Genomic DNA, 14,591 nt, shown 5'->3' with positions numbered 1-14,591 from the left:
TCTAAGAGCAACAAAGGCAGTCTTGGGCTCCACACCTGCCTCTTGAGGCAGCGTTCTCCTCATTGGCCACAACTATGTATGCTCGAGCTTTTGCTTGTGCACACAGCCACAAGCTTTGCCCCATACTCATGCTTCACAGCAGGGAGAGAGAGACAGAGAGAGAGAGAGAGAGAGAGAGAGAGAGAGAGAGAGAGAGAGAGAGAGAGAGGCAACCGCCCATTGCCTAGACAAGGTTTGCATGGTGACGCGCCACTTGCCACAGGCTTCTCTCTCCCGCTTGCCTCGTTGCCAACCCCTTTCCTTTGCATTAGTGAACACGTCGTCTGGAGATTCACATTTTTAACGACTTTTTAAATATAGTATTTGGCAATATACGAATTTGGCTTTTAAAAAAAAGGAACATATAATGCACTAGAGAAATGGACTTTCTCAATGTATCTTCAAAAACTCACGATCGATTGAGAAGATTGCATTTATTGGGATGCCCTCCATGGCTATGGGAATTGACACCAAGGTGTGGCGGGGCAGGGGGAGTTTAGCATAGTAGGAACAATCCAAGAGAACTCGAAGAGAGTACCACACTTGGGGGTGATTGAAAGGTTATTTTGATCTCTCTCTCTCTCTCTCTCTCTCTCTCTCTCTCTCTCTCTCTCTCACACACACACACACACACACACACGCACACACACAAGAGTTCTTTAACTTCGTAGGAACAATCCCAAGAGACCTCAAAGATGTTTCCGACAAGTCTTGAACTCGAGACTTGCTACCTCAAAGGGAATTGACACAACCAATCTACCACACTAGGGTGATAGAAAGGTTCTTCCCATTCTCTCTCTCTCTCTCTCTCTCTCTCTCTCTCTCTCTCTCTCTCTCTCTCTGTGTGATGATGTTGGACACAGGCAACAGGCCATTAGAAATGAAAGCACTGCAGAGAATGTACAAATACATTATGAAAGTGAAGAAGATGTCTCCCAATAGAATACCACAAGTGGCATGGGGAGTCGGTTGTGCACCACAAAAAACCAACAAGAGAAAAATCCTCTCAAGTCTGGTACAAGACATCAAGAGATGGTTTGCAAGATGGAACGTGGATGCATATGTAGACATGCCTATCGAAGAAGGAAAAGAAGGAGATTATATGCTGAATTTTGAGTTGATAGCACTAGACAGTCTCCACAACAAATGGAAGACGGCTACACACAGATCTAAATTTGAATACTACTGCAAACATGTACACACAAAGTAATGGGAGGCGTACAAAATGTCAGAAACACAAGTTCACATATGAACTCCTATGTGTCACCGAGCAAGAAGAGCCATCACTATGATGCGTATGAGAGCTCACAGGCTAAAAGTAGAGACAGGAGGATGGCTGAAAATTGATGCAAGCCAAAGAGAATGCACCCAATGCAGTTTACAAAAGATTGAGGATGAGACACATGTGACTCTAGAATGCCCAGCATACACCAACATACGCGCTGATTTTCAGCAGCTTACAAGGGGATGCACTACTCTTGAGGAATTGCTCTCTAAAACCGACCCATCTCCTACAGCTCTAGGCATATACCTAGCTAGTATTCTAGAACATCACACACTACTCATGGAAAAGGCAAAGGGTGCTACACACCACACCCCCCCCCCGCAAGGGGAGTTTGCTTAGAGTTTTCGAGGGTCCCATGGGTCATTTTGGCCCCCCGAGGACGTAAATATCAAATCAAATCTCTCTCTCTCTCTCTCTCTCTCTCTCTCTCTCACACACACACACACACACACACACACACACACACACACACACACACACACACACACACACACACGTCTCTTGAGATTGTTCTTAAAACATTAAAAAAATTGAGGCTTCAAAGGAGGATTTAAATTGTATTTGTGAATGTTTTTGCTATAAAAACTCCTCACTCATCTCATATGTTCTTGTTGAGAAAAGGTGGTTTTCAAGGGCCCGGCCTCCTCGAGCAAAACATTGTTCTCTTTAGTGCCTATGCTATGAGGGGGTGAAGGAAGGTCCTTTGGTAACCTTCCCATTTAATGCATGTGAGTAGGCTGGTGATTGTCCAAAGTTAGCATGTGAGCAACATTGCAAGAAAAGGTCGCCAAGGGACCTTTCCCTTCATCAAGAGTTGGAGGGAGGGGACAAAAGGGTGACAATGCAATGGGTGCACATTCCCAATGTTGATATGAGATTGTTAGTACACATGTTCTTTATTTCATGGTGTTGACATGTTTGGGGCTAATGCATTTTAAGTAAACGTGTCGATGCTAGCGTCCATGGTGTTCTTTTTTATACCTCATACTGACGTGAGAGGGTGGATATATTTTTCCCCTTGACCTTCAATCTCGATGAACTTGCTATGGAAATACTGGATATTTTAGCCCAAGGAATCCCTTTATTTGAGACAAACCAAGCACCTATTTACTCTCACGTTGTAGTTTTATGTGGCTTTGTATCTTGTTTACTTTTTTCTTGGAATTAACCAGCAAAAACTACCCAAAATTCTCTTGTTATGGATCAAAACACTGTTCTTATTTTTCAGGAGCTTCAAGATGAACGCAACAGTGTAAGCTGGTCGAGTAGATCAATGATCAAGCATAATTGGCGAGAGGGTAATTTCCCAAGGCCAAGCTTGAGGGTTATTCCCACAAGAGACCAAAAAAGGCATGTACAAGGAGAATTAACTGGTAAGGTATGAACAAGAAGGCCAAGAAACTGTCAAAAGGGTGGTGAGTCTAACTTATGCCATTGAGTAGTTTCTAAAAAACTGATGAACATAGCTTTTTTGGGGAAAAATGGTAAGTGTTCTAGATTTTGAAGCGTGGACACAGGAAAGAGGGCGAAAAAACTAGAAAGGGAACCAACATTGAGAGGAAGAGATTTCTTAAGCTTGCAACAATGGTATCAAAGAGTGGGAAGGTGGTAACGCGCGTGTAGAGAAACACTTGATGCTGTAGGGAATGGTCATCCATTGACCATAACCTGAAAGAAAGGGCGATCACATGGCGACATGCTCGAAGCCATAGTGGGAGCACTTTTTGAAAGGAATGGTCATTGGATGACCATTCCTAGCCGTTAAATATCGAGGGGAGGGGGGCAAGTGTACACGAAGGGAGACAGAGAGTGTACCCTGACAAGGCGGCTACAACAGCAGAGAAAAAGCTTGCGCATGCGAGTGCAAATTACGAGTGTTGATGTGGCAACACCTCATCACATTCCCTGTGTTGAGTTGCCTGCAGAGTGGGTGAATTTTGGGTGCTAACATGGCGTGCATCTAAGAGTTTCAACACTCCATTTTGCACAAATGTTGAGTAGATGGGCGACTGTGGCGCGCAACTCCTCGACTCACGACTTTGACGGTCATGGATAGTAGCACTGGTGGAAGAGGAGCCATCGTGCTTTGTAATTGTAGACGATTGTGCATAAGGACTACATGCACAAGCCTCTTCACATTTGGTGTTCACTTTCTTCTACCTGTGTTGGTTGCTTTTGAAAAACCACAGAACCTTGCAATTTAATAATTTTCTTGTTTTTGACTCTAGAAAAGACAATTCTGCAATTTTGTTGAATTTTGCGAGACAGATACCCAAACATTTTCTCTCTTTTTTCTCTTCGCTCGAGTCATCCTCTTTAGGTGACTGATTTCAAGTGAAAAAAATTCTGAGCAAGACAAAATAAAACATGTGATACAAATTTGGTGTTCAAATGGGCTTCTCTTAAATTGAACGTGACTAATAAATTACACAAACAACTTAAAACTCAAAAGAAATTCCAAAGAGAAACTTATTACAACAATATGTAGACAAGTTTTGGCAAATCCTACTTTAAAAGGTATTCCTAATGGCTTTAAAAAAATTAAAAGGTGCTCCTAATTTAAAGATTCGACTCAAAAACCAAGAAAAATGATGCGTTAAACTATAGCACGTAATGACAGGCAATGACGAAGCACATAGATTTGCAAAAATATTATCTAAGAAAGATGAATACAACATTGTGTGTGTGTGTGTGTGTGTGTGTGAGAGAGAGAGAGAGAGAGAGAGAGAGAGAGAGAGCAAAGAAAACGCTAAAGAGAACTTATAATAAGACACTAAAAAAAAAAAAAAAGAGCATAGAAACACCTATTTATATGGACACAAAATGTCTTTTGACTTTCCATCTTCATTTGTCTTTTGACTTTCCACTCTCATTCGTCTTTTGACTTTCCACCTCCATTTGTCTTTTCATTTCCTAAACTCACCCTTCACTTATACACTTAATATGTTTTGAAATAATTTTTTATTTTTCTGAGATTGGGGAGACCTAATTGTACTACTTTCAATTGCAACAAGTATAACATGAGCCTAGAGTATATTGTGTGCATTGAAGTCAACAACATTCATCCATATACATTGGAACAACCTAGTCCTTTAGCTCGCTGTTTTTTTTTGTGGAGAATAACCTACAACTTTGAAATTACACCCCCAAACCCTGTAGGTGGAGGCTGCCTGACTCTTAAGGTGAGTCTTCCCAGTCGAATAAGGTTGAACAACCCATCGTTTGGACTAGGGGAACAATCCCTAAGGGCTTCATGTCACACGAGCTTTCAAGGGGGCATGAACCTAAAACTTTAGACACAAGGGGCTCTTGCTCTACCAACTGAGCCAGCACTTGTTGACCTTAGCTCGATGTTGAAGCAACAAAGGGAAAATTACTAGTAATGGTAAAGAAAACTCCTCTTGTGCCATGATGTTTATTACAAGTATTTTCTAACCATTGATCGATCGCATCAACGGCTGACCACAAAACAATGTTACAAATCAATCTCAACAACTAAGAAACTCTAGAAACAATTTATCAAAACCATATGGTCAATGCCAACAATCACAAAAATAAGCACAATGGGAACCTGATTAGAAACCTATATTATTGAGCATATAGCTACTAAGTGCCACTATATAGAGGGATTCAAAGGTAGTAGCATAGTTCAAGTGCACAACCTGAAGAATTACAATGCCAATAGTTTTGTTGGTAGCAACATAACACAAGTACTTTTTTTCAGATGAAAACTTCTCAAAAAGTATTCAAATTGTTTCAACATGGTTTTGGTCCTCATCCTACTTTTGGCTAAGTACTTGGCTTTTGTGTTGGTTTGAAGCACATTTTTGCTCCTGATGGGTATTTTAAGGACTTTTTTGAAGCACATTTTAAGTATAACGGGGATGAGGTGAGGGTTGCTCAAACACTCCCACTTTAACAATTTGTCCCTGATTATTTTGGCAACACATTGGCCCTTCCCCTTTGTTCTCTCTCCTTGTAACATGTGGCATCCCAAAATGTCTCTTTTAATATGTAGGAAGAAATAAAAAAGTGAAAACATATTATAGTAGAGGTCATAAAGTCATGACAAGATAATACATGGAGAAAGTGCCACTCTACATTTTTTTTTGTTAAGAAGCTCTTGGTACTTATTCCTTGCAATGCTTCAGGGCTTAATGTCATTGCCTATTGGTAAGTAATAGAAACAAATGATGACTCTTCAAATAAGAGAAGTTCCAAACATGTGAAATAACGATAAATTTAATAGGATTATGGGTGATAGCTTAACCTTTACCAACTTTATAAATTAAATTGTGCTAATACTATGCTCATCTCTTGTTCGCTGGGGTAACCCGCTGCCTGTGATGGCTGAGTGTGCATGGGACTGGAAACAAGAGAATTTGCTAACATTGCACAAGGTTTTCTATTTGTAAAATCACTGAGATCAATCAGGCTTTATTATTATGGCGAAATATTATTACGAAAATAAGTTATTAAAAGATTTTTTGATTGGCGTGGAGCACGTCCGCTTTCATAGCACAGTGGTAGTGCGTTCGCTTCGTAAGCGAAAGGTCGCGAGTTCGATCCTCGCTGGAAGCTTATCGCTGGAGCCTCTGCGCAACATCTTCGGCTGTATATCGTTTGAAGCTCTCTTTTGTCTTTTTGTTTTATACGGTCTCAGTTTTTTAGTTCCTCCTTTGCGTCTTCGCTTCCCTGTCGAGTCTTCACAAAAGAAATTTTCGCTAACTAGTTTTTATAAAGTGTCTGTCTCAAAGTTTCGCAGCGGCTTCTATACTTTATACTATGGATCTCCTAATGGCTCCACTACTACTGGGCAGGTTCAACGGTTTATTCATTAGTTGCTAGATTCCTACCTTCCACCTTGACAATCCTATCCTTTTAAAAAGGTGACCCAAGAATTGAACTCAACTCCGAAGGTGTCCCCGTAGTCAGTCGAGCACACATGTGATGTGTCGATCCAATATTTAAAAAAAAGCGCCTACCTCTTGTTGCCATCACCCGTCGATGTCACCTAACGCCCTCATAGCACTTGCCTTGTTGCCGCGTTGTCTGGTGTAGTTTGCCTACCTCGCCTTGCCCCTCCTGTTGGTCACCATGTGCCTGTGAGCCTCGCCCAGAGGCACCCTTCGCTTTCGTTTCTGTCTGCCAGAGGAGATATTCGCCGATTCTCCTTAATAAAATCTTTAAAATGATTGAGTACCACATACTGACTCTATAGAAAACAAGTGAAAGGGTCACGACGGCTTTAAAAAACAATAAGAAAATGATAAAATTGTTAGGTTGAATTAAACTGGTATTAGTGTTTAGGAAAGGATTGTCTCAGCTTAGTCTTGAGCCGAATGAAAATTGAGACTAGCTAATTGCAAACCATGGTAAACGGAAGAAAAACCGATGAAATATGTGAGAAAGTCGTCTAAAATTTTTGCAAATCTCAAAATTTTTGCTAGTATTTTTTATTTTCTTCTTTGTGAGGAAGAAACTCGTTCAACAGTCGCTTAAGAAAAGAGACTTTTTCGAACGTTAACACTGATTGGAATCAAGCTATAAAATGCAAGAAATGTAAAGCCATGTGAAGTTGTGAAATGAAAGGTGAAATAAAAAGAACTAATTAATATATATGTGTGAAGTTGTGAAATGAAAGGTGAAATAAAAAGAACTAATTAATATATATGTGTGTGTATAGAATTTATTAGAATTATGCAAAGTGAAGCTTCACTTTAACATTCTAAAACAATAGAATGCAAAAAAAACATGTGTGTGTGTGTAAAATTTACTAAAATTTATGCAAGGTGAAGCTTCACTTTGACATTCTAAAATAATAGAATTCAAGAAAAGTAAAAACATGTCACGATGTGAAATAAAAGATAAGTCTCCATCATGTGAGGATGTGAAATGAAAGGAGTCTCCCTAACCCAACACAACACTAAGGGTTTCAATGAATAGGAGGAGAAAACCACCAAGGCCATGCGAGAGATTAAATGAATGCAAGAGAAAAGTGAGTACACAACCTTTCTTATATAGGTGAGAAGAAGACTTTTGACTTTGTAGTCTCAATATGTCATTTCCAATATCATTCTAGATCTCTTTAAGGTTAAAGTCGTCAATTTATGTATCCTTTTTTTAATATCCCTATCATGTAACCATTTTTTATTTTCCCCAAATTGTGGGGACCTAATTGAATGTGTAAAAATTTGCTCTTTTCCTAAAGACACGCTTGAAATTTAGAAGGGCCTTTGGAACTTTAGCCTTACCGAAGGTTGGTTTTCCATGAGCACTGCTCAAAATCCATATTTTGATAGACGCTTAAGAACTAGTTATGCTAGAAGGTACAAAACTAGTCTTGCTTGGTGGACGTTGCTCTTTGTCGTACATGTTCTTATAGATTTTGAAGTGCAGTTGGTTACTTCGTTAGTTGGAACAATTGGAGAGAGCAAGACGTCTTAGATACCGATCACATAACCTAGTGCAAAACGTAAATGAAGAAGAAAACGCTTGGATAAAGGGTTGCCCTTATGCTACAGTACGGTTATGCAAAGGAGAACAATGGGCTTCAATATGTAAGATGCATTGCCAAATATGTAGCTAAACTAAACTTAAGGAAGCATTGACATACTCAAAAAATATATAAAGCATCAACAGACTATAAAATTTGAATTGCACTATCGACCTGATAATTGTGTATGAGTGTCGTCCAATTGTGCAAGCTAGAGGACAATGTTTATATCCGGCTACATAAAAACAATGTCAATAGTTAAACATTTCATATTATAGTGAAGCGTCACGGAGTGAAAATGCTAAATATACAATGCATGTCATGAAAAAGTGCCATACTATCCGGTTACATAAAAACAATGTGAATAGTTAAACATTTCGTATTACAATGAAGCGTCATGCAATGAAAATGCTAAATATAAAGTGCACGTCATTAAAAAGTGCCATACTTTTATACAAATGTATGGTGGAGAGTTGGCATTCTGGTCTTTCCAAAAATCACAAGAAATGGAATCCGTGCCCTGCCCGACAGGCTTTATGTGTTGAACCAAGCAAATGCATAGGCATAGGGAATTGAATGCAAATAACAAATTGATCGCAAGGCCAAACAATGCACATGAGGCCTTTGGAGGCAGAAATCAAGCACCTATCATCGAGAGGATACAATGTGCAATCTTTTGTTTTCTGGGTGGGGCAGGATTCAATCGGGGCACAGAAGAAGAGAACCAGAGCTCGAGTTCTGAATGGCCGGAGTAAGTGACGCCCAACAGTTGAGATCTTCCTGCTATGAAGACGACGAGGATGACCTTGATGATGGCGGCAAGTTTCCGCATGGCAGTGGGCAAGCCGAACTTCATCGTGGGGGGGGGGGGGGGGGGGGGGGGGGGGGGTCCAGGAGAGCATGACAAGCCAAGGCCTGCTCTTGAACCGTTTCTGGCACGCAATCAAGGACCAGACAGAACCCTTCAACAGGAGGGCGGACCATGATTTGGAGAGCAGGGGCAAGTGCCTGAGATCGGGGAGCTCCAGGACCAGTAGAACTTTGTTCGCTATGAGGTCGTTTGGAATTGCTTCAAAAAACCTGCGCAATGCCTCATCTTCTTCTTAATCAAAGTCATCAAGAGCAAAGCAAAGCGCACACATTTCTTCTTCTTCTTCTCTTTCCCCTAAGTAATTAATTGGAGCAAGAGTGGTTACCATTAGCCTTATGCCTACGAACTCTTTCGATAGATCTTTGAGGTCTCTTGGGATTCTTCGTATGACATAAGAGTTCTCTTCTCATGGGTGTGTGAATAAACTCGAATGCCCTTTCTATCGCCCAAGCATAGGCCAATGAAGAGAGCAAGAGATCACGCATGGATGTAGACTGACCACCTCATATACCACAAGAAGTTTTGGACAAATTCTCACAATATTTCCCACATTGTGACTTACCTCAACATCATGAGCTTCTGTGAGGGAGGCGCCGCATACCTAGCTAGGTACAATTGGGGGCAGGGGACCGCCAGCCCGGTGGGGGGGCCAATGGTCCCCTGGCCCCAATCGTACCTAGCTAGGTATGCGGTACCTCTCGAGCAGAAGCTCATGATGTTATGCATTGTATGAAAAACACTGAGAAAGACTCCGTTTTTCTACATGAGAAAATTTCTAAATCTTCTTGTGATATACACGACAGGTACCCCCTTAGTTGCCTTATTCTGCAGTAGAGTACTATTAGAGGGATTACCAACAAGTAGACTAGGCACACCATTGTGCCTAGCCAATCTTTATGGAGCAATGCTGGAGGCAGAGTTGAGCTCATATGTAGAGGGCGAGGGCCTGCAAGCCCCATGTTGGGCCAATTTCAAACAATGATTTAACTTGAACAAATGAGGTGCATCTGCTGCAAAACATTTATCGCACGTGAATGGACCACTGGTTATTCAAGCATGTAGCTCATTTGTAGACAAAATTGAGTTGCACAGGTCCATGCTGGGGCCAGGTCCATTCTCTTAAACAATTTCTGTATATTAAATGCAATGTCGCATCAGGACAAAACAATCGTCTCAAGTAAATCAGAGATTTAATCAATTTGGAGTTTGATTTGGAAGAAGGATACATTTCGACTTGTATACATGCTCTTCAGTTATGGCACAAGGAAGATGTAAGTGACGTCTTTCCGATCTTCCCTTCCTTCCGCATTTCAAGACGCATCTAGCACTAACCAAAAGAATTGTCTAGACTCACTAGACCATTGTAGTGTTGTAGTGAGTCGTGCCCACCTAGACACACTCCGAATGCATTTTCAGTTTGATGCCCCAACTGGATACATTAATGTCAAGCACACCATGCAATCATTCACAAAAGCTCTATCTCTTCATGCAATTGTACTGCATGCTCAAATGCTTCTCTTGCAAGCTTCACGTTGCCCAACTTCTGACACGTGCTTATCAAAGCAGACCATGCTGGCAGACGGTCGGGCAATGGTGACCTTTTAATCACAGACATCGCCTTGTCTAAGTATCCTGCAAATCCGAAAAGACTAACCATACAGATACGGTGCTTGAAAGTAGGAAGAATGCCATGGCTTGTACTCATGCTCTCAAAGTAGGATTGAGCCTCATTCACTAATCCTAATCGACGGCAAGCATTCAGCACAATCACATATGTGACCAAGTTTGGTTTTACATTTTCACTCACCATTCTGTTGAACGAGCCGAAGATGTGATCGTGCCTTCCCTCTTCTGCGTACCCTGCAATGAGAGCAGTCCACGACACTACATTTCTTGCGGGAAGCACATCGAAGACTTTTTGTGCCTTTGCAAGTGCTCCACATTTTATGTACATGTCCACCAATGCAGTGCCAACGACACTATTTTTTCCTAGCAGCTCCCTTCTCATGATTTCACCGTGTAATTCTTCACCCCTCTCTATGGCTATGGTGCTGCCGCACGCCTTCAAGGCACAAGCAAAGGTCACTGCAGTAGGGGAGAGGCCCTCATGTTGCATTCTGTCAAGACAATCCAGCGCTCTCTCGCCCTGCCCATGTTGTAAATATCCTGCAATTAAACCATTCCAGCAAATTTCACTTCGAAATGGAAGTTTTTCCAACACTTGTTGTGCCTTCACAAATTCTCCACACTTCGCATACATGTCAACTACTGCATTGCATAACACGACATTCGTTTCAAGTAAATTCCTCTCAGACATCTCTTCATGTATTCTCTCTCCCTCTTCCAGATCTCCGATGTTGCCGCACGCTTTCAGAGTGCAAGCAAAAGTCTGGCCATCTGGCGAGAGGCCATGACATTTCATCTCTTTGAAGCATTTCAGTGCTTCACGACCAAGCCTGTGCTGGGCATATCCGTCAATCAAGGCGGTCCACGAGACGACACTCTTAATGGAAAGCTCATCAAAAACCTGTCTTGCTCTTGCAAGAGCCCCACATTTGGCATACATACTGAGTAGCGTGTTGCCGATGAAGATGTTTGCCGAAATGAGTCCGTTTTTGAGAACATAAGCATGCAATGTGTGGCCCTTGGGCAGATCGTTTTGTTTGGCACAGGCTCTGATAAGGGTGACAAGTGTAGCAGGCGGTGGCAACCGCTGGAGGTAGCCATTGCTGGCAAGGGATGTGTCGTGAGATGTGGGCTGTGTGTTGTGGTGCGCATTCGTCACCCTTTTCTCAAGTCCCATGCATGGTTATCTTCTCTCAGCCTAGCTACTGAAGCTTGAGTACAGCTAGGGCTTTGAGTGCTCTGCAAGCGCAGTCTGCTACATCACAAAATTTAAGCACATGCCGCGCTTGATTAGATTGATCAGAGATCAAAGAGAAAATAGATCGACAGTGACTTAACACGATACTCTCTCTCTCCCTCTTTATGGCGTGCTCAGGGCCTTCTCTAGTTTAGCTTTCATGTCACAGATTTTGACACGCGTGAAGGGCCTACCTTTCCGCCATATATATATATATATAGTGTAGATTGAGTACAACTAGAGCTTTGAGTGCTCTGCAGCGCAGTTTTCTACATCACAAAATTTAAGCACATGCCGCACTTGATTAGATTGATCAGAGATCAAAGAAAAAATAGATCGACAGTGAATTAACACGATACTCTTTCTCTCTCCCTCTTTATCGCGTGCACAGGGCCTTCTCTCTGTTTTGGAGTTTAGCCTTCATGTCGCAGATTTCGACCCGCATAAAGGTTGAGACCTCGGTCATTATGACATAGGATATATGATAGACAAAGAGGCTCGGGTGTCACGCTGCATCAGGAGTTCAACCCGAGATGGCACCCACAAGTCCTCATGGAACTTGACTTGTTCAAGGACCTCCCCGAAGATCCTCGTTCCACTCAATGGTGGCTATAACTTTCTCCAACCGCTAAGCTACAAGCACAAACCATATTCATGCTTTCAATGTGGTCTTCAAGGGCACATCATCAAGGATTGTCCCAACAAAAAAGGCGGCAAGTCCACCTCCCAGTCTTCCCCCGAAGCTCACCAAGAGGATCTCCCTCAAGCTCCATTGCCTCCACCAATCACTCAGAACCAAACGAATCCCCCTAATTTGGTAGCAAAGCGCCCGCCCAAGACTTCCTCAAACAAAGGAAAGAAGAAGGTCAACTCCTTTGCCCTTCTTGACTCCTTGGGTGAGGAAGAAGATGAAGTTAACCTTCAACTTTCACTAGTGGAGCAAGTCAATGCTCTTGACAGATATCTTATTGAGTCAGAAACTGGAGAGCCCTTGAGTAGCCAGTGACCTACCCCTATGGAAGTGCAAAACTCCAAGGGAGCCCCCGATCCCGACATACCCCCCAAAGCCTCTAGGTATAAGCCCAATGTTACCATATACATGTGGTAGTGATGTGTGTGAACACACTAGGACCGCCGGGGCATTTTTTCCCTCTTTAGGAGGTTTTTTCCCCCGTGCATTGTATATACGTCCATCACTCTAGGGCTATCTATCTTTTCATTGCACACTAAGTAACACACTCTCTATTGTGTGCCTTGAGCTTCCTTCGTCTTCTCCAAGCTGTGTGTGTTTCTCTGCAACCCTAATTCCAACAATTGGTATCAGAGCAGGTCACGTCCTCCCGGGCTTAGTCGCCAGCTGCTCCAGCACACGCCTGCTCACTTTCTCCGATTTCAGTGAGCTTTGGAAAGCGTTTGCAGGTCGACAAATATTTTGGGCGAGCTCGAAGAGCTCGGTCTGCTCAGAATTTTGATTTGGGCTCATTTCGGCCTCCGTTTCCACTACGGGCAGTACTGCACAGGTTATTTCGTCATTTTGTGCAGATTTTCTGTCAGTGCCGTTTTCTGCATAACAGGTGCCTTATAGTCTTCTACGGTTTGTGCTATATAGCACAAGTTGTTCCCGCTCCATTTCTCCTATTTTCGGGCAGTTTTCACATCAGGTGCAGCATTTACCATGGCTGACAACAACAACACAGATGTGTTCAAGATGTTTGCTGCTGAGGACAGGTTGGATGGGGACAACTACCCTATGTGGGCTTATATGATGCAACACGTTCTTGTGTCAAAAGGTGTCTGGAACATTGTGCAGGGCATTGATGTACGTCCTGGTTCTGAAGATGTAGGCGATATTGAGGATGTTGCAGGTCTTGCTGCAAGGATTGCAGCTGTTAGAGTTGTTTTGCCTACAGCAGAACAAGCTCGTTGGGATGTTAAGGATGCGCAGGCTCATGCATTGATTGCGTTGTCTGTGAAGCGCACCATTATTCCTCACATCCGTTTAGCAAAATCTGCAAAACAGGCTTGGGATATTCTAGCAGGTCTTTATGCAAGCCGCAATGAGGCTAAAATTGCTTTGCTGCGTAAAGAGCTAGAGTCGAAGATTATGCATGAGGAAGATGATATGGACACTTTCCTTGCTAGTGTCAAGGATATCAATGAGCAACGCATTTCTGCAGGTGAAGTCATTTCTGACAGTTCCCTTGTGCAGACTGTTCTTGATGCCTTACCAGATTCCTACCAGACTTTTGCTAGTACTTGGAGACTGATGACCCAAGGAAATCCTGAAGTTGTCAAGTTTGATGCATTATGCACATTGCTGTTGCAAGAGTCACTTTCTAGAAAAAACAGGACTAGGCAGCGTGCAGTTGAACAGGCTTTTATTGCTTCTCAAAGAAAGGGTGGTAACAGTAATGCAGCCACTTCTTATGGTTCTGCTGCGAGTGGCAAAATTTCTGTTCCTAATGCTTCTGCTGGCAGCACTTCGTCTGGCAATTCTGGTGATAAGGGCAAAAAGAAGATGCGTTGCCATTATTGTAAAGCCAATGATCACTTGATCAAGTCGTGTCCTAAGTTGAAGGCCAAAGAGGCTAAGAAGAAAGAGGGTGGTTCCACTGCAAATGCTGGTTCCACTACAAATGCAGCCATTGTTGAGTCTTCTGTGAAAGGAGATTGTGATGCTGATGTTGATGCAGAATGGGCTTTTAGCGCAGAGTGCACTTACAATCCTGCTGTCCATGATGCATTCTTGTCAGTTGCTGCAGATTCACATGTGTGGTATTTCGACAGTGGTGCTACAAAGCACATTACCTCACATCGTGAATTGTTTACCTCTCTCGAGTCTGTCCCTCATGGGAATTCAGTCACTTGTGCCAACAACGCCTCTTATCCAGTTCAGGGAGTTGGAAAGATTGTGCTCACTGCTGCTAATGGCAGTTCCTTCACACTTGTTGATGCACTTTATGTACCTGGGATCAAGAAGAATCTCTTGTCTGTATCCGCACTTGCTAGACTTGGACTTGTAGTCAAATTTGTGGAT

The 14,591-nt window shown here is 42.5% G+C and overlaps 2 protein-coding genes and 1 non-coding gene across 3 annotated transcripts in view; 2 read left to right on the top strand and 1 right to left on the bottom strand.

Moving 5' to 3' along the window:
- The window catches only part of LOC147444506 (protein TIC 22, chloroplastic-like), a 55,886-nt gene extending 53,291 nt beyond the window's left edge, over positions 1 to 2,595 (top strand). Inside the window, exon 9 of the mRNA XM_086527100.1 lies at positions 2,553 to 2,595. Within this exon, the coding sequence (XP_086383226.1) occupies positions 2,553 to 2,580 (28 nt within the window). The 3' untranslated portion in view covers positions 2,581 to 2,595. The remainder of the gene's footprint in view (positions 1 to 2,552) is intronic.
- A 3,238-nt stretch (positions 2,596 to 5,833) lies between these two features.
- On the top strand, positions 5,834 to 5,905 carry TRNAT-CGU (transfer RNA threonine (anticodon CGU)). The gene has a single exon. It is a non-coding gene; the product is annotated as a tRNA-Thr (tRNA).
- Positions 5,906 to 8,243: 2,338 nt separating this feature from the next.
- On the bottom strand, positions 8,244 to 11,725 carry LOC147444504 (pentatricopeptide repeat-containing protein At1g03540-like). The gene is made up of 2 exons (XM_086527098.1): positions 9,387 to 11,725; positions 8,244 to 9,292 (listed from the first exon to the last, which is right to left on the bottom strand). The coding sequence occupies exon 1, from the start codon at positions 11,492 to 11,494 to the stop codon at positions 10,157 to 10,159; it is 1,338 nt and encodes a 445-aa protein (XP_086383224.1). The 5' UTR covers positions 11,495 to 11,725; the 3' UTR covers positions 8,244 to 9,292; positions 9,387 to 10,156.
- Positions 11,726 to 14,591: the final 2,866 nt, after the last annotated feature.

Source organism: Adiantum capillus-veneris, chromosome 13 (assembly GCF_014529385.1).
Source record: "Adiantum capillus-veneris isolate H3 chromosome 13, ASM1452938v2, whole genome shotgun sequence".
Lineage (NCBI taxonomy): Eukaryota > Viridiplantae > Streptophyta > Polypodiopsida > Polypodiales > Pteridaceae > Adiantum > Adiantum capillus-veneris.
The sequence above is the reverse complement of the archived record's forward strand: the minus strand, read 5'-3'. Positions and strand labels throughout refer to the sequence as shown.